General features: G+C 31.6%; 5 protein-coding genes across 16 annotated transcripts; 4 read left to right on the forward strand and 1 right to left on the reverse strand.

Annotated features, from left to right (window-relative positions):
• Nucleotides 1-66: 66 nt before the first annotated feature.
• Nucleotides 67-2,208, forward strand: Tbp (TATA binding protein). Of its 2 annotated transcripts, XM_034325024.2 has the most exons (7): nt 67-714; nt 796-926; nt 990-1,018; nt 1,091-1,233; nt 1,303-1,501; nt 1,566-1,690; nt 1,903-2,208. In XM_034325024.2, the coding sequence occupies exons 1-6, from the start codon at nt 421-423 to the stop codon at nt 1,640-1,642; spliced, it is 873 nt and encodes a 290-aa protein (XP_034180915.1). In that variant the 5' UTR covers nt 67-420; the 3' UTR covers nt 1,643-1,690; nt 1,903-2,208. The 2 variants fall into 2 exon arrangements, with proteins under 2 accessions (XP_034180915.1, XP_034180914.1); XM_034325023.2 differs by having other exon boundaries at nt 69-714; nt 990-1,233.
• Nucleotides 2,209-2,327: 119 nt separating this feature from the next.
• LOC117604675 (exosome complex exonuclease Mtr3) lies at nt 2,328-7,843 on the reverse strand. Of its 2 annotated transcripts, none has more exons than XM_034325025.2 (5): nt 7,765-7,843; nt 3,277-3,560; nt 2,953-3,206; nt 2,724-2,870; nt 2,328-2,664 (listed from the first exon to the last, which is right to left on the reverse strand). In XM_034325025.2, the coding sequence occupies exons 2-5, from the start codon at nt 3,422-3,424 to the stop codon at nt 2,389-2,391; spliced, it is 825 nt and encodes a 274-aa protein (XP_034180916.1). In that variant the 5' UTR covers nt 3,425-3,560; nt 7,765-7,843; the 3' UTR covers nt 2,328-2,388. The 2 variants fall into 2 exon arrangements, with proteins under 2 accessions (XP_034180916.1, XP_034180917.1); XM_034325026.2 differs by lacking the exon at nt 7,765-7,843 and adding an exon at nt 3,660-3,854.
• LOC143305486 (uncharacterized) lies at nt 3,872-7,078 on the forward strand. 4 transcript variants are annotated; one of them, XM_076689372.1, is made up of 10 exons: nt 3,872-4,023; nt 4,118-4,237; nt 4,303-4,457; nt 4,530-4,793; nt 4,852-5,442; nt 5,519-5,681; nt 5,763-5,895; nt 5,977-6,554; nt 6,624-6,726; nt 6,945-7,078. In XM_076689372.1, the coding sequence occupies exons 2-9, from the start codon at nt 4,157-4,159 to the stop codon at nt 6,717-6,719; spliced, it is 2,061 nt and encodes a 686-aa protein (XP_076545487.1). In that variant the 5' UTR covers nt 3,872-4,023; nt 4,118-4,156; the 3' UTR covers nt 6,720-6,726; nt 6,945-7,078. The 4 variants fall into 4 exon arrangements, with proteins under 4 accessions (XP_076545487.1, XP_076545486.1, XP_076545485.1 ...); XM_076689371.1 differs by having other exon boundaries at nt 6,940-7,044; XM_076689370.1 differs by lacking the exon at nt 6,945-7,078 and having other exon boundaries at nt 6,624-6,794.
• Nucleotides 6,952-11,375, forward strand: LOC117604493 (uncharacterized). Of its 5 annotated transcripts, none has more exons than XM_076689369.1 (16): nt 6,952-7,056; nt 7,626-7,896; nt 7,966-8,103; nt 8,192-8,531; nt 8,616-8,660; nt 8,745-8,870; nt 8,948-9,106; nt 9,168-9,296; nt 9,359-9,543; nt 9,600-9,708; nt 9,782-10,003; nt 10,073-10,287; nt 10,351-10,570; nt 10,651-10,834; nt 10,912-11,014; nt 11,091-11,375. In XM_076689369.1, the coding sequence occupies exons 2-16, from the start codon at nt 7,648-7,650 to the stop codon at nt 11,199-11,201; spliced, it is 2,535 nt and encodes an 844-aa protein (XP_076545484.1). In that variant the 5' UTR covers nt 6,952-7,056; nt 7,626-7,647; the 3' UTR covers nt 11,202-11,375. The 5 variants fall into 5 exon arrangements, with proteins under 5 accessions (XP_076545484.1, XP_076545483.1, XP_076545480.1 ...); XM_076689368.1 differs by lacking the exon at nt 6,952-7,056 and adding an exon at nt 7,075-7,187; XM_076689365.1 differs by lacking the exon at nt 6,952-7,056 and adding an exon at nt 7,434-7,573 and having other exon boundaries at nt 11,091-11,374.
• Nucleotides 11,376-11,611: 236 nt separating this feature from the next.
• Nucleotides 11,612-16,784, forward strand: ClC-c (chloride channel protein 3). Of its 3 annotated transcripts, none has more exons than XM_034325022.2 (11): nt 11,612-11,806; nt 12,798-12,907; nt 12,985-13,168; nt 13,258-13,601; nt 13,686-13,847; nt 13,913-14,200; nt 14,278-14,460; nt 14,539-14,753; nt 14,827-15,387; nt 15,604-15,981; nt 16,057-16,783. In XM_034325022.2, the coding sequence occupies exons 2-11, from the start codon at nt 12,809-12,811 to the stop codon at nt 16,145-16,147; spliced, it is 2,505 nt and encodes an 834-aa protein (XP_034180913.1). In that variant the 5' UTR covers nt 11,612-11,806; nt 12,798-12,808; the 3' UTR covers nt 16,148-16,783. The 3 variants fall into 3 exon arrangements, with proteins under 3 accessions (XP_034180913.1, XP_034180911.1, XP_034180912.1); XM_034325020.2 differs by having other exon boundaries at nt 11,784-11,806; nt 13,252-13,601; nt 16,057-16,784; XM_034325021.2 differs by lacking the exon at nt 11,612-11,806 and adding an exon at nt 12,704-12,726 and having other exon boundaries at nt 13,252-13,601; nt 16,057-16,784.
• Nucleotides 16,785-17,218: the final 434 nt, after the last annotated feature.

Raw genomic sequence — 17,218 nt, forward strand, 5'->3', positions numbered from 1 at the left:
TATATATTATAAAATTCATGAATTTTAATTGTATTCACAATATAACTAGAATAAAAGAGCAAAACGTTTATCTTACTTTTTCGAAGTCTATGGCGATTTTTAAAGCAAAGTTGTAAACAAACAAGGGGTACATAATGAAAGAGAAATAGAAACGAGAATTAAGTATAGCAAGGATTTATATGTATTTTCATTTAAAAAGTGCGTTTGTTAATATTTTCTGTATTTGGAGAGATAAAATTGTGAAGCTTCAAACGTAACCTGTAAATATTATTAGTGAAATGTCTTTTAAAATGTGGGCATTTCTGAAGTTATGAAACTTTGTTACGAGGTTACAGTTTATTAAGAATTCCTTAATTAATTGTAAATAAATAAATTATTGAATCTTAATTTATTTGTTTTGTAAAACAATAAAAAGCAATAATGGATCAGATGTTACCAAGTCCTGGGTTTAGTATACCCAGTATAGGAACTCCTTTACATCAACCTGAAGAAGATCAACAAATTTTACCTAATGCATTGCAACAACAGCAACAACAACAACAATCACAGCAACAGCAGCAACAACAGCCTCAACAACAGCAATATCAGTTACAGCAACTGCATGCCATGAGTCCAAATATGCTTATGCTTGGAACACCGCAAAAAACTATGCATGCATATGCATCAACACCTACATTTGCAACACCACAAAGTCTTATGCAGCCACAAACACCGGTAAGATTACCTAAAATGAAATGAAATGAAATGAAATTATTATAATTGACACTATGTAAAAAGAAACTGTTTTGTTTGTAGCAAAATATGATGTCCCCATTAGTACAAAATACAAATCACATAGCACCGCCATCAATAGGACCATCTACTCCTGGTCCAATGACTCCTATGACACCTGCCTCAGCGGATCCTGGGATATTACCACAACTTCAGTAAGTGAAAAACAATTTAATTTAGAAACAAAATATGATTAGTACCTTTCCTTGATATTGCAGGAATATTGTCTCCACAGTTAATTTAAATTGTAAGTTAGATTTAAAAAAGATTGCCCTTCATGCAAGAAATGCAGAGTATAATCCAAAGAGATTTGCTGCAGTCATTATGAGGATAAGAGAACCAAGAACTACAGCTTTAATATTCAGTAGTGGAAAAATGGTTTGCACAGGAGCAAAAAGTGAAGAGGATTCGCGATTGGCTGCAAGAAAGTATGCCAGAATTATTCAGAAGCTTGGTTTCCCTGTTAGTAAATATTTTGATGTTTATCAATCATTTGTAATTGATTATTACCAATTTAATTTTGTTTCAAAGGCAAAGTTTCTGGACTTCAAAATACAAAATATGGTAGGAAGTTGTGATGTGAAATTTCCAATTAGACTGGAGGGTTTGGTACTCACTCATGGACAGTTCTCCTCATACGAACCGGAACTATTTCCTGGATTAATATATCGAATGGTTAAACCTAGAATTGTTCTGTTGATATTCGTGTCAGGGAAAGTAGTTTTAACAGGTGAATATTACATGTTAATTGCATATTTATGTACGTGTTTTATAATGTACTATTATCTGAACAGGAGCAAAAGTTCGACAAGAGATCTATGAGGCATTTGATAATATTTATCCAATTCTAAAAAGTTTCAAGAAGCAGTGACCTTATTTTTTATGCATTGAAGTTCTGCTTCACATGGACAAAATCTAGGTAAGATATTTTGCTTTTTATTAAAAATTAAAAACAATTTATTTGAATTGCTATGAATAATTTTGAACAAATTTAAATATGCAATGAAAAATGTAACTGAAGATGACCTGAATTTTTGTATTACAATTATTTTTAAGAAATAATGGATTTGTTACTTTAGATAAAATTTCAAATAACTTTTAAAAATATAATTTTACCATTTTCTCTTGTAGGGCAAGATGAAAGAATGCCAACCACTTTGAAAAAAATGTGTCTTCTCGATAATGTGGTGCCTTGATCGAGGGATAGTCGTCACTTTAGAATTTCGTTTTAATTTATACGTATTTATATAACATAAGCATTATTAATTTCAAACATTTTTATTATCGCATTAAGCGCGATAACGTTCCTGTGACTGGATAGAAATAGAACAATGAATACTTTGTTACCTACAAGTTACAAGCAATAGAAAAAATGGAGGAGTTTTTTAAAATAGAAACTAACTGATAATATTACATATGTACTACCATTTGCATTCTTGAAACATTAGTAATTTTGTAAATTACATTTTTATATATTGTAAAATGAAATAAACATGATAGAAAGAATGAGAACCATATAAATATAAAAATTATACAAATTTTGTATTATAAAAATATATATATTTAATTGCAATAAGAAAGTGTTTTTTCATAAAATATTCTATTGTTTTTATTTGTTTAATGATGCAGCTTCATAACAGTCTTTACTAAACATTGCTGAAGTACAGGACAGATATCTTCGTTAGCCGCCGTTAAAATATCTGTTGCACGTATAATAGAATCTGTATCAACGTTTCCGATTAGAAATACTTCGGAAATTTGATCATGCTGTGGAAGGCTGGCTAGTGTAATTAGCCCCTGATTGAAATTATCTTTCTTTGTTTCTGTTGGTGTATTGCACATTGTCTCTTCTGTATCCGTAGGATCCATTAAAAAGGAATCACCATATATACCCTGGATTTTTAATTATATTAATAGTTGAGATAAGACAATTTTTTAATGACATCACTTACAATGGTGGAAGCTGTGACTAAACCAAACATAGGAACACCTGCATTAGCCAGAGCGGTACTAGCAGCCATGATTGCAGCAGCTAAAGAAGATCCAGCATTATCCAAGACCATTGCATATACATCTACTTGAAAATTAGGAAATTCTTGCTGGAAGGATAACAATATAATTGTATATTTTAATAGTAGAAAATGTATAAAATTTAATATTATGTAAATATACGATATTTACTAAACAAACAGCTGGTTCTAATGCCCTTTGTAAAATTAAGCTATACTGTTTTTCCTCTGCATTCTGTTGATGAATTTTTCGTTTCTGACAAGAGAAAGGTGCAAACTTAAATTCGCAATAAATTTCTCCCTGAACACCGTAACCATATTTATTTGGAACTTCTCTAGGATCAAATACTGAACAAACTACTTTTGTTTCTCCCATTTCTATGTATGCAGAACCTTTTGCTTGACTGACTACACCAGTTTTTAAAACTACAAAAATAAGGTATAAACAATTACTTTTGTTAATGATGTAAAAAGTTTACATACACCATGAACTTACATATTTTCCTCATTTCATTATTACCACGTTCATCGCTTCTCTTACTGAGATCATATTTTATTTCCTTATCTTTACTGTTTAAATTAGCGTAAATATGATACGGTACAGTTACTTCTGGGCCATTAATACGTTTTTGATCGACAGGCATTTTAAATAATAAAATTATTATCCTTTTAACACATTAACCAAAATATTCCTTATAACGATGCAGGTTAAGATAAACTAATATTGTTTCGTTATACAAACAAATGAACTTTAACTATTAAGTAACAATGAGTTTTCTCCTAAAATGAAACGAGTTAATAATAAACAAAAATGACTTATAATTGACAACATAAATACACGTGATAAAATAATGTCGATTTTAATCAAATATTCTATACCGCAGTTCACCAGAGTCCATAACTGCGACGCACAGGTTGGAAGATGGTGGGGGAACGCAGCGAGCTCTCTGCTAATCGCTTTCCACTTTGTTTGGGAGTATCGCCAATCAGGGCGAAGATGCGTACTGGAGAAGCGCGAAGAACGAAAACTGGTCTTTTCGCAGTTATGGACTCTGGTGAACTGCGGTACATATATCATAGTAGCGTTTGCGCATTAACGACAGTGACTACAGACTATAGTAACATAAGTGTATACTTGCGACTGTATAGATAACATATGTGATAACAAATAAAGTTATTATTTTGGTGACCACTTTTAATTAATAACTTGATGTATATATCAATACAGTGATTAAAGTTGAATGTAAGTATATTCTATTTAATTATTCAGGATCAACAGACTAATCAAAACCATTTATGTTATTGTTGTTTAGAACCCAAATAATATTATTTTTTAGGAATATCCATTGAGAAAAGTAGATATTGAAAGTTTAAAAATGGTCACACTACAGGATATTAGTGTACAACTTATGAAACCAGCAAAAGATCTTGCTGATTGGAAATTTCCATTGTCTCAGGTATACAATAATATTATATTGATTATAGTGTAATATTAAAATGGTATTATTATTTTTTCATTTAGATCTTAGAAGAATATTATACATTATTAGAACCATGTAACATTAATTTTGGAGAAGCAGCACTTGTTTTGCAGAATTCAACAAATGTATATGTACGCAGAATTGAACGTCTATTTAATGAAACAGAAGTTTTGAGACAAACATTTTTCGGCTATGAGTAACTATTAATTTTAAATGTAGCATAAACATAAATATATTATGGTTAATAGTTGATTCATCCTTTTATTAGGGAAGAAGAAACAAAGATGACTATGTCCCGGGCGAAGAAAGGCTTGAAAAAGGGTTGCCTTAATTTTGATAATTTTGTAATTATTGATTTGGAGGAAGGTATTGGAAGAAACATTGATAAGAAAAATCAGTTTCAAGGACAGACAAAGATAAAGTTATTAAGTCACAGATTTACTCAATTAGAAAACAACACAATGCAATTATGTATTCCTATTCAGGTATATGATGTCTTAGGAGAAGTTATTGGAAAGAAATATGACTTTCGGTAAGTAATTGTTGATTTGGGCTTGATTCTTGTATCAGAACTTTTCTTTATTTTTAAGGTGCAATCAAGCTGTAAGTACAACTGGAATGTTGGTAGACGAATTGACGTTACACGACTTTACTCATATAGTTAGTTCTCATGTTCAAAAAGGAAGGAATTCTTTATCATCGTATTCTGAACCAAAAACTCCTGGTACTGGAACATCGGGATATCATTCGGCCGCTTCGCCGAATCACTCCCTCGCATCTATTCATGAAGACTGTGAAAATGAACACGATTTTACCCTGCAAATAGAAAGCATTCCCTCGCTAAATGAATCAGAAAATATTTTAAATAATGATAATGAAGCTGCCAACACTAGTATCTCAGCTACAGTTATTTCAAATACAGAAAAGAATTTATCCAAAGAGCAAGATATTCAATTAAACGAAGTGCAAAATTCTAATGATAAACATTGCACAGTTATGAATTCTAATGATACAAATGAAAGTAGAGAAAAATATCAAAGTGATAGTCCAGAACGAGTTGAAAATAATGAAACTAGTGATGTAATAATTAATAACAAACAACGAGGTCGTCCTCGTAAAGATCAAGTTCACCTAAATAATGCACAAGGAAAAGAAGAATTACTTAACACGCGGAAAAGAGGGTATAATATCTTGAAAGATATTAATATTATTAAATTCATGATATTAAATCAATGCATACTTTGATATTTTTATTAGGAAACAAGCAACGAAAAAGTCAATACATTCTGTAGATGATATAAATGAATTAGATTGGAGACCAATGCCACTCGTTAAAGGAATGGAAAAAGATTTTTCTCACGATACATCTGTATTGAAACTTCCAGAACATATTTCTCTTCTGAAAACAAACGCTGACTCCGTATGTGCAGACAGCTAATTTTCATTCTTTTGTAATATATTGTACTACGTGCGTTTTATATAATTTATATTATATTTTTAGAAAAAACGTAAGCTTCCATCAAAAATACCCAAATCTGAGTGCCTAGCAAAGCTCGTTTTACGAGAAACAGAATTACGGGTACAAAAGGATATCGTTACCCAAACAAAACCAAAGTTTAAACGTCTACAAAAACGTAAGATAGATCGAAATGATATTTTAAAACAACATTATAATGCTTTAAAATAAACTTATATTTTTTTTTTTTTTTTGCTAGAGGAATTAGAAGATTTTATGAGAAATTTTGATCAATGCTTTAATGGTACAGAAAAAGAAAATAATAACACTCAACGTACTGCCGTGACAAATTTTACCCTCAGTTGTAATTCTCAAAATGAGAATGATTTTATAGAGAATAATGATGAAGAAATAATGAGCAGAAGTTCTTCACCTAGCAATACAAAATCACAATTAGCGACTCATCAAGAACCGCTTAAAATGATGGAAAAATCCCCCGATTTACATGACAGCTGGTGTGAATCCTTAGGTTCTGAAATTAATTTATCCTATTCCTTGCCAGATTATCAAAATTTAATTGAGGATAAAATGAAAGAGATTTGTGAAGAAACAGATATTTCATCAGAGTTAGATCAAAATGTAGCAAAATGGCATGCTTCTCTGCAACCAAAATTATTGGAAGCTGAAATCAGACCTACGTTTCGAATTCATGACTATGCTTCTCGTATAATAAGCACATTGCAAACAGTAGAACAGAATAAGATTAATTTTGATAACATCGTTGAAGATAAACCCACTTACGAAGTAGCCAGATATTTTTTAGCTTCGTTGCAATTGGTATTTTTCATTTTTATTATCATATTTTCAAATTTAATGAAAATTTTAATAATGTTTTTGCTTTTATAGGCCAATTCCTATAATGTAGAAATAAAAAGGGAGAGTAATGGTAAAAGTATTGAGATTGAATTATTGAATGATAAAGAACGCTGTGAGAAAAATTGAAAAAATGGTAAAGAAAGTTGTCGGATTTGTTAATACATTATATTTGAAGAAATATAAATTTATTGTTATTTTTTATGTTTCATATGAAACTAATTATTATTTTTTGTAAATATACCTTTATACTGAAATGCATTAAATTTTGAATAAAATAATGTTTGTAGATACTTTATACATATTTTGAGCTATATTTGATTTAATAGTATCTACTGATTTTTGAAAGCTCAGGAAAGGACTGGAGTGAATAACCGTTCTTGTGCTACCAAACGATTAGCTGTGTGTGCCTGCTTCCCTCTGAGAATGCTGACCTGGGACAACATGATATGCTGTTTTTGGAGTTGTACGCTTATTTTGGGACACTCTGTATATTTAGTCCAGCCGAAATTTATGCACGCATGCGTAATCATTTGTCAAGTAACGTTGATTGCCGGCTGAAGTGACAGATTTTTTAGACGCGTCAGTTTACATTGGGTAGATTAGAAGATGAATTTTCAGTTTTTCTTTTGTTCTCTCATTACATACGTTATACTGACTAACAAGTAATTTGTTGGTGAACAATTTTCATGTATTTGAAAGATATTTAAAGAATTACTTGAGTTAATTAATCATGCAATTTTTAAGAACTTAAATAGAATGTTATTTATGTATAAATGAATTAGTTTTTCTCTTTGACATGTTAGCTTATTAATGTAGAACACCTGAATAGATAGAAAGTACACGGTACAGAAGCTTAATACTTCATCAAATTACTTAATAGTAACCAATCGGTCAATTTGAATCTGTTTGCTCTCCCCCTCCTTTTAATTTATTTGATGTATTAAATATATTGGTCTCTTCAGAAACACAGTTCTTCTTTGGTGAGTTAGTAATATCTTTTTTTTATAAGAAGAATAAATATGTCATTTTCAGGGACTCAAAGTGAACCATAATTATGGAAAAGAAAAATATGAAATCAACACCCTGGATATTGCTACCTTGGAGTATTTTTCTTCTTATAATAATTCAATTTCTAATTCAACTGTTGATAAATATCTATCTTTATACTTACGTGGCTCGTGTGGAATCAGATGTTTTTAATATGCGAAATCAAGATCTTCTGGAAATTCAGAAACTGGAACGCAGAAAACGAAGTAGTGCATTGCCTGTAACAGAAGATAACAAAGTTTCAGACACATCCAGAGTATGTATCATTGATATACATTATACAAACAATGGTTCTTTATAGTTACTCTTTAATTTTATATTATAGATTTGGCAAGAAAAGGATACACTGAAAGAATCTAAAAAAGTAACTTCATCTCCTACAGTAAAGTCAGGTTTGACATCTTCTCCAATCACTCCTATGGGACACGATTGGGTATGGTTGAATGCAGATACTCGTGTACAGGTTGATTAATTTTTTAAAAATAATTATAGAACACAGTAGGATACTAAGTTTCAATATTGTAAGGGTAATTAAGTATTTTGTATTTTAGGTTGATGCGATCGAAAATTTTTGCCGCTCTTCGATGAAGTATTGTCCTCCAGGTTTACCAGGAGCTCCGGGAAGTCCAGGAGCTCCTGGAGAACCAGGACTTCCGGGATTACAGGGAATGACCGGTCCGAAAGGACCACCCGGTTTAACTGGTCCTCCTGGACCTCGTGGGCCAAAAGGTGATATAGGACCGTCCGGTTTTGATGGAAGAGACGGTGTACCGGGTGAACCTGGTCTCGACGGAATACCCGGACGTAGTGGTTTAGATGGATCACCTGGAATAAATGGTAAACCAGGGATAAATGGATCTCCTGGTCGGCCTGGACGAAATGGCACAGACGGTATGCTCTTAACGCTTAATTATTCTTTACCTTGAATATTTTTACTGCTTTTAGAAATATAACAATGTATTATCCTTTTTTTAGGAAGGCCTGGTCAAATGGGACCACAAGGACCACCTGGACCGCGCGGTAACTTAACAATTATTTCAAATTCCCTCATACTAATTGCACATGGATGAAAAAGAGATACGTTGTTGATGTAAACAACTTTAGGAGAAGTGGGTCCTCCTGGTAGACCAGGCTTACCAGGACAAGATGGCAGACCAGGGATAACAGCCTGGAAGGTGAACATGAATGATTACAATGTAAACGATTTACTAATTCCACCTTCCATTTTAGGTAAGAATTTTTTAAACGATAAATCCTTCGATTATATTTTCTTAAACAACATCTTTCTTTTCAATGAAATTCTACAGATGACCGTATGTTACCTACGACAGTAAATTCTACCGAATTAATATCCGTTTATGAGGGAACCAACTTAAGATTGAGATGCGCAGCGAGTGGAAAACCTCAGCCAGTTGTTCAATGGTTCAGAAGCGACGGAGCCGTTATTCCTATAGGATCTTGGCATGGTAATATAAGACACGATAATTATAATATTAATTGTGATAATTTATAGTTATTTTATCACAGTGACTTCTATAATTGGACATACGTTTAACATCAGCGTAGTGAATAGAGAACACATGGGAGAATATACTTGCGTTGCTGACAACGGAGTTCCTCCTCGAGCACTGAAAAAATTCAGACTCCAAGTTAAATGTAGGTACATTATCTTATATTTCCGTTTTTAATTGAAGAATAAACAAAGGATTATATTTTAGTCCCACCCTTCATTCGAATACGCAATCAGATGGTTCGCGTACGTAGCCAAAGCACTGGAGTTTTAGAATGTGAAGTTGAGGCATTTCCGGAACCAACTATTTCTTGGGAACGTGAAGACGGTGGACGTTTAAAAATGTCTGATAAATACAGAATGGAAGTTTATGATAAAAGAGATACATATAAGGTAATACATGACAGTATTGTGTATGATATTATTGTATATCTTTTCGTTATTTTCAGCTTAAAATGCGTTTGAAAATTACAAAAATAACGTTGGCGGACCATGGTACCTATTATTGTGTTGTTAAAAACGATATAGATATTACTAAAGGTTCATTTATAGTCGATGGTTAGACATTTATTGTACATTTTAAATCTATGCTCTTCGAATAATTATTAAAATTGACGTTGAAATATTTTAGACAACATAAAAAGTATGGAAAAATTTAAGATAGGAAAACAGCAACACGTAACGTACGGAAAGCCTGCACCGCAAAGTATTGATTTAGAAGAACTTTGTGCACCGCATGAAACTTGTACAGCTTGTCCCGTTTTAAGATGTACCTTTACAGACGTTGCTGAATATTTAAATATTCAGCCACTGAAAAATGTCACCTTCACTGGCCTTCCACCGCGATTAGCAGGTATTTTAGGATCATTCGTGTTTTCTTCTGTATACAGAATGAAGCGATCTGAAATAATGTTAATTACAGATGGTGTAATTGAAGCAGTAGGAAAACCTGTATTAAAAGGCACGATGGATGATCATTATGGAAGTTGGATGCATGATATGGCTAAGTCTGATGGATTTCCCGACAAACTCTGGGTTACTCGAAAGAATGAAAGTTCCTTTATTTTTGAATATAAATCAAAAGATCATTTTAAAAATGCCAGTTCATATCCTATTGCATTGCCCTATCCATTTCAGGTATAATACTATCATTTGAAAATTCTTTATAATAAGCTCATAATAAATTTCATTTGTTTACAGGGAAATGGTCATGTAGTGTATAATAGATCCTTCTTTTACAATCCCATTAATCGTTCTTCAATTTATCGCTTTAATCTTCATTCCATGTCCGATCATATATGCGATAAGGAATATTCACGATGCGAGTTGCATCTTCCTGGATTATTGGTGAATACAAGAAACTATCTGTACACGCCAAATCATAATTTTAATTACATTGATTTCAATGTTGACGAGAATGGTAATTTTATTATTTTGTCAAATAATTATTATCTTAGTGAAAATGAATAAATTAATGATATTATTTGTTTCCAATAATAGGATTATGGGTAATATATGGTTTACCATCAAACAATACAGTAGTTGTAAAACTGGACGCAAATAACATGAATATACAACATGCATGGAATATTAGTATTGATAATCATAAATTTGGAGAAATGTTTATTGCTGGAGGAGTACTTTATGCTGTTCATAGTGTAACTGAAGAAACGATGAAAATAGGGTACAAATTAAATGATAGAAGAAGAATAATAATAGTTGTTCAAATGATTAAATTATTTAATGTTATTATTTTTCCAGATTGTCATTCGATCTTTATAAGAATATTACAATTCCTGTTCATTTATCATTTACAAACCCTTACCATAAAACTACAGCAGTCAGCTATAACCACAAGACCAAAGTATAAAATATTTGTTTGATTTAGAAAAGAAAATCACGGTTTGGAATTCTGTAATTAAATTTATTTTTGGTTTTAGGAACTTTATACTTGGAATAAAGGAAATCAACTAGCCTACCCTATCAAATATCAAGGTTTTACAAATGTTACAGCAAAAGAAGAATTCCGGGGTATAGAAAGTGGAATATGAAATTTTATCTTTCCTTTAATGTATCGACAGAAAAAGAAAGAAAAATAAGGAAAAATTGCTTTATATTTTAAATCCTTTTCTCTGTACTCATTTTACCCAACTATATCAATCTTTTATTGTTAAAATAATTAGAAGTAGTTTAAGTACAATTTACTACAATCTTTTACAATGTAGAAAATTTGTATTGTTCTTTTCAATAAAGATCACAATATTATAGCATTTCATATTTTCCTTTTTTACATAAAATCATAAAAATTCATAGGAGTAAATTAAAACTACCCCATAATGTTTTTCATTAACTATTTCAATTAAACTACCTGTTAAAGAGAAATTGGCAAGGGGAGCGCATTGTACCATTAAATTTGATTAAATAAAGAATGAAGAAGAGAGTTAACCGTATGAGTGAGAGAGAAAGAAAATGCTTTGACAAGTCTTGCTCAGTCTGATTCTCGGAGTTTCTCCGTGACGAAAAGAGATATTCGTAATTTTAAGTTGAAATTATCTCGAGGAAGTATATCAATGATATGATTCAATGTTAAAGCAATAAAAAAGAAAAAGTAAACTTCATGACTAGAAAACTGAAAAGTGTATTAACTTAAAAAATGGTAAGTACAAATTGGTAACTTGACAGTTGAAAATATGGTGTTAATAACCTCCCAAGAACAAATTTTCTAATTAAAAGTTACTTTGTCATTACAATTAGAAAGATTTTAGGTGCTTGTAGTAATTTAATTAAAAATCTGTTCATTTTAACCTTTTTTTCCAGAAGCCTTTTCCTACAAATTACACGGATGTTGATAACCTCTTTCTCAAGTTTCAATTTTTTCACTTCTATGCTCATTTCTATTTGTTATTCTTTTGATTTATACACGCTTGAACATTGAAAATGAATGTAATAACAATATGGTAACAAATATTCTGTTAGAAATTAGATGTATTGTAATCTATTGTTGTTGAGCACTTCAGCATTTCCTACAACCTTTGAAAATAATCTTCAAACACTTTTGTTACTGTATTTGTCATAAATATATTTGATAATAAACAATGTATCACAGCATTGATTATTATAAGTTTGTACATTTAATGTAACATATGTAATGAAGCAATGGTTGAATTGCATATCAAATTATTATATAATTAAAAAGTTATTTCCTAGTTAAATGATTTTAGACAATTAATCTACTTTGTTGTTAGTTATTTTGGATTATAAAATAAAAATATTTATCATATAAAGTATTTTAATAATTTTGTTTTTAATTTGTAATGTTAAGTTTCTTAATATTTTATCTATTGCATCTTGTAGTAGTAAGTACAATAAGCAATAAGTATAAAGGTGCTTCAACTTTTAATGTAGTACATTTATAAATTATTCATTGATGTAAGCTGCTACCATAGCTTGAAGATAATCCCTTAGACGACAATGTTTTTAGTATGATTGAAAGTAATATAGACACAGAAGACTGTACTGTATTATACAAATTCTGAACAAGTTTAACTGTATTATAGAATAAACTGTATTTTTACAGTTAAGTCAGCACCCAATCTCAATTGTAATTGTTATAATTTTTGGAGTATTAATCCAGTTTTCCTTTTCAGGTTACGATATCATGGAGAAATTCCCATTAAAAGGTACAATATTGTCAAATAATACAATTCCACAGAATCATCAACATACTTTAACTACATATCAATCAGTTGATGCAAAGGTAAAGTTGGAGTAAATTTATAAAATAGCTATTTTAACAACAGAAAAATTGGAAATATAATCTCTAATTAATTCCAGGTGGAAAATTCAGATGATGTGTACTTTGTAGAGGATGTACGATCACGAAATCGAAGTACTGAACGTGATAATAATTTGAGCAGCGACGACGACATGCTGGAAGTTAACAATATAGGTACTCATCAAGGAGAGAACGCTGTTCTTTCCGAACATTGTATTCGTATTGACGATGCTTCCTCTCACAGTGAGTGATAAATGATGTAATCATTTTGATTTAATGCATAAAAGTAAAAAAGCAATTTGGTCTTTGTTGCTTCATTATTTCAGTTTCAGTTGATTCCGATGACATACCTGGTATTGGACAATACGATGACTTTCACACCATTGATTGGCAGAGGGATATTGCCAGAGATAGAATGCGTCATCGATATATCGTGAAGAAAAAGCATGATTCCATTTGGGGTTTAATTAAGGGGGCCCATGATGCATGGTCCGGATGGTTATGCGTTTTACTAGTCGGTCTCTGTACAGGAGTCGCAGCAGGTATCATTGATATAGGGGCTTCCTGGATGACTGATTTAAAATTTGGCATATGCCCGCAAGCATTTTGGTTAGATAAAGAACAATGTTGTTGGAGTTACAACGAAACAACTTTTGATGGTGGTAACTGTCCTCAGGTATATTAGTTTTATTTATTTATTTTTTCTCCTTTTATTATTTTAGAATCCTGAAGTTTATCATCAACTGTTTCCTCTTTCTAGTGGTGGACATGGCCAGAAGTATTTAATCAGTCAAAAGATGGTGCAGGACCTTACATGATCTCGTATATGTTTTACATAGCTTGGGCTCTTTTATTTGCTTCTCTCTCTGCATCGTTAGTAAGAATGTTCGCCCCGTATGCTTGTGGTTCTGGTATCCCTGAGGTAAGTATATTTAAAAGAAGGAGAGGAATATTTGAAAATTATCCTTGAGAATCTTTTTTTTGCAGATAAAAACTATTCTAAGCGGATTCATTATTCGCGGATATTTGGGAAAGTGGACGTTGATAATTAAATCAGTAGGTTTAATTCTATCAGTCTCGGCAGGATTAAATTTGGGCAAGGAAGGACCGATGGTTCATATAGCTTGTTGCATAGGAAATATATTTTCGTATCTTTTTCCAAAATACGGTAGAAACGAAGCGAAGAAAAGGGAGATTTTATCGGCAGCTGCTGCTGCGGGAGTTTCAGTTGCTTTTGGAGCTCCGATCGGTGGTGTTCTTTTTAGTCTTGAAGAGGTATATAATAGAAAAAGGAACGCTAAAGAGATATTAGAGTACACGATAATTAAAAATGTCTAATAATAATTTAACAGGTCAGCTACTATTTTCCTTTGAAAACATTGTGGCGATCATTTTTTTGCGCCTTGATAGCCGCATTCATTTTACGATCGATAAATCCATTTGGTAACGAACATTCGGTGCTCTTTTACGTCGAATACAATAAACCTTGGATATTCTTTGAATTAATACCCTTCGTGATGCTTGGAATAATTGGTGTAAGTATTCCTGTTTATAAACATCCATCTGTAGTTAAAGAATTACTTAGTCGTTTTTTCCCTCTTGTATTTTGACAGGGAGTGATAGCTACCTTGTTCATAAAGGCGAATTTATTTTGGTGTCAATATCGTAAAACTTCAAAATTGGGTCAATACCCGGTCACCGAAGTTTTGATAGTGACTGTTGCAACTGCTGTTATTGGATATCCAAATCCATATACAAGAATGAGTACAAGTCAGCTGATTTATTTGTTATTTAGCCAATGCGGAGTATCAAACGCCGACATTTTATGGTTTGTAAAGACTTTTTCAAACTCTTAAACTACGATTTAAAATATGCTAACAGTTGCGTTTCTTTTTGTACAGTGATTATAATAGAAATTTCACTGCTGCACAATCAGCAATTGAAATTGCAGCAGCTGGTCCTGGAGTCTACAAAGCGATATGGCTTCTGGTATTGGCGTTGATTCTAAAACTTGTTATGACAATATTTACATTTGGTATGAAAGTACCTTGCGGATTATTTATTCCGTCGCTCTGTTTGGGTGCAATAATGGGCCGTATCGTTGGCATCGGAATGGAACAACTTGCGTACAATTATCCACATATTTGGATGTTCAGCGAGGAATGTTCGACCGGCGTTGATTGTATAACCCCGGGATTATACGCGATGGTCGGTGCTGCAGCTGTGCTCGGCGGTGTTACTAGAATGACTGTTTCTCTTGTTGTGATAATGTTTGAGTTAACCGGAGGTGTACGGTATATCGTGCCTTTAATGGCAGCCGCTATGGCAAGTAAATGGGTTGGTGATGCCCTTGGAAAGCAAGGTATTTACGATGCTCACATTGGTTTGAACGGGTATCCATTTCTTGACAGCAAAGACGAGTTTCAGCATACTACTCTTGCGGCCGACGTGATGCAACCCAAGTATGTAATTCTATTATTGTTGGATTTCGTGAAAAAATAGGGACTATAGGCGTCAACCTTGTCTACTACGTCATCTAATCCACTGATATTCCTACTTCCACAGTTCCTTTTATCATTGGGTCTGGAGGTCTCCATCCCCACATTATATTACTTCTTTAAAATGCTTTTAATTTCTTAGGTTGATTCTTCTATAATTAATTATTCAATCATTTCCAGACGTAACGAAGCCCTTCATGTGCTTACTCAAGATTCAATGACGGTGGAAGATGTGGAGAATCTATTAAAAGAGACGGAACACAACGGTTTCCCTGTGATAGTATCCAAGGAATCACAATACCTTGTTGGCTTTGTTTTACGAAGAGATCTGAATCTTGCGATCGCAAATGCTAAACGCATGACGGAAGAGATAACTGGACAATCATTAGTCATATTTACAAATGGAAATAATATTCAAAGTCATTCCCCTCCGCCTCTTAAGTTAAAGAAAATTCTTGACATGGCACCGATAACCATAACGGATCAAACGCCAATGGAAACCGTTGTTGATATGTTTAGAAAGCTAGGATTAAGGCAAACACTTGTTACTCATAATGGGTAATTATTTTTCATAATATTATTGCCTCCCTTATATATAATATTTATGTTTTATCATTTTGTTTGTTTGTCTAGCCGGCTGCTAGGAGTTATCACGAAGAAGGACGTACTCAGACACGTGAAGCAACTTGACAACGAAGATCCTAATTCTGTATTGTTTAATTAAAATGTATATATGAAAAATACGATATTTTATAATATGCAGTATCGATCGAGGAATTAGATACAATACGTTAATAATGATTTTTGATACGTTCATTTAACTATCAAAAATTTATTTTAATTGATAAATAGAATGGAAAACAAGAATGGCTATTATATTATATGCAGCAAATTTCGGTCATAAGAGAAATATTATTTTACATAAAACAAGAAAAAAAATATTAAATTTGCTATAATTTCATATACATTCAACTAACACTGCTAATCAATGTGACTTTTGTAAAATACTGGATCTTACTAAATTAATATACAAAGTACATAACTCATACAATAATACTTTACTGTATAGATGAAGAACGAACCAAAATTCTTATACATATGTATAAGATTACATACATACATATGTATAAAACGTATTACATAGAGAACGCGTAGTAGATTATGTTAGATATGGCTAAAATTGCCTTGCAGCAACCTTGATGATTAAAAGTTCTTTTTAATTTTTAAACATATTTCATATCGAAATGTTAGGAATTATATTAATTTTATTTCTTGGAAAATAAATAGTGCGGATTTCATACGCACTGTATTTTCTAAAGTAATTTAAATATGCAATATACAATGTATTAATACTTGTGAGCATGTTATACGTTATTGTAATTATTTATACATTTCCGATTAAAAGGAAAAAATTTATTTTCTTTAGAGTAAAGGAATACATGAAAAAATTGTTGAAATATTTATTACAATCCTATTAATATATATATAAGCATATGCCAAAAGTTTATATTTATGATAAATCATTCTCAATATACATATGTATATATATACAAATAAATATAGTACGTAATGCGTACGCGTTTATATATATATATATGTCATAATATGTATGAATGTTAAAATATTAATATGAAAATAAATGTTATGTAAAACTGATATCTCATAAAGGAGCAATAATACCGAATGTTTTTCTTCATAAACGATTATACGAAGAAATGACTGCATTTATGAAAATTCAACAGCAACTACCATTGACATACAAATTTTAAAGTACGATTTAGTATAAAATAGGTTC

Source organism: Osmia lignaria, chromosome 7, assembly GCF_051020975.1.
Source record: "Osmia lignaria lignaria isolate PbOS001 chromosome 7, iyOsmLign1, whole genome shotgun sequence".
NCBI classification, from domain to species: domain Eukaryota; kingdom Metazoa; phylum Arthropoda; class Insecta; order Hymenoptera; family Megachilidae; genus Osmia; species Osmia lignaria.

Coding starts and splice junctions, on each gene's coding strand:
- LOC117604493 (XM_076689369.1), top strand. CDS start 7,648: ATGGAAAAGAAAAATATGAAATCAACACCCTGGATATTGCTACCTTGG. Junction 9,107..9,167: donor TCCTATAGGATCTTGGCATG/GTAATATAAGAC, acceptor ATTTTATCACAG/TGACTTCTATAATTGGACAT. Junction 9,544..9,599: donor ATAAAAGAGATACATATAAG/GTAATACATGAC, acceptor CGTTATTTTCAG/CTTAAAATGCGTTTGAAAAT.
- ClC-c (XM_034325020.2), top strand. CDS start 12,809: ATGGAGAAATTCCCATTAAAAGGTACAATATTGTCAAATAATACAATT. Junction 13,602..13,685: donor ATGGTGGTAACTGTCCTCAG/GTATATTAGTTT, acceptor TCCTCTTTCTAG/TGGTGGACATGGCCAGAAGT. Junction 14,754..14,826: donor TCAAACGCCGACATTTTATG/GTTTGTAAAGAC, acceptor CTTTTTGTACAG/TGATTATAATAGAAATTTCA.
- LOC117604675 (XM_034325025.2), bottom strand. CDS start 3,424: ATGCCTGTCGATCAAAAACGTATTAATGGCCCAGAAGTAACTGTACCG. Junction 3,207..3,276: donor TAATGAAATGAGGAAAATAT/GTAAGTTCATGG, acceptor TTATTTTTGTAG/TTTTAAAAACTGGTGTAGTC. Junction 2,665..2,723: donor TAGTCACAGCTTCCACCATT/GTAAGTGATGTC, acceptor TTAAAAATCCAG/GGTATATATGGTGATTCCTT.
- LOC143305486 (XM_076689372.1), top strand. CDS start 4,157: ATGGTCACACTACAGGATATTAGTGTACAACTTATGAAACCAGCAAAA. Junction 5,443..5,518: donor CTTAACACGCGGAAAAGAGG/GTATAATATCTT, acceptor TATTTTTATTAG/GAAACAAGCAACGAAAAAGT. Junction 5,896..5,976: donor GTTTAAACGTCTACAAAAAC/GTAAGATAGATC, acceptor TTTTTTTGCTAG/AGGAATTAGAAGATTTTATG.
- Tbp (XM_034325023.2), top strand. CDS start 421: ATGGATCAGATGTTACCAAGTCCTGGGTTTAGTATACCCAGTATAGGA. Junction 927..989: donor GGGATATTACCACAACTTCA/GTAAGTGAAAAA, acceptor TTGATATTGCAG/GAATATTGTCTCCACAGTTA. Junction 1,234..1,302: donor TTCAGAAGCTTGGTTTCCCT/GTTAGTAAATAT, acceptor TTTGTTTCAAAG/GCAAAGTTTCTGGACTTCAA.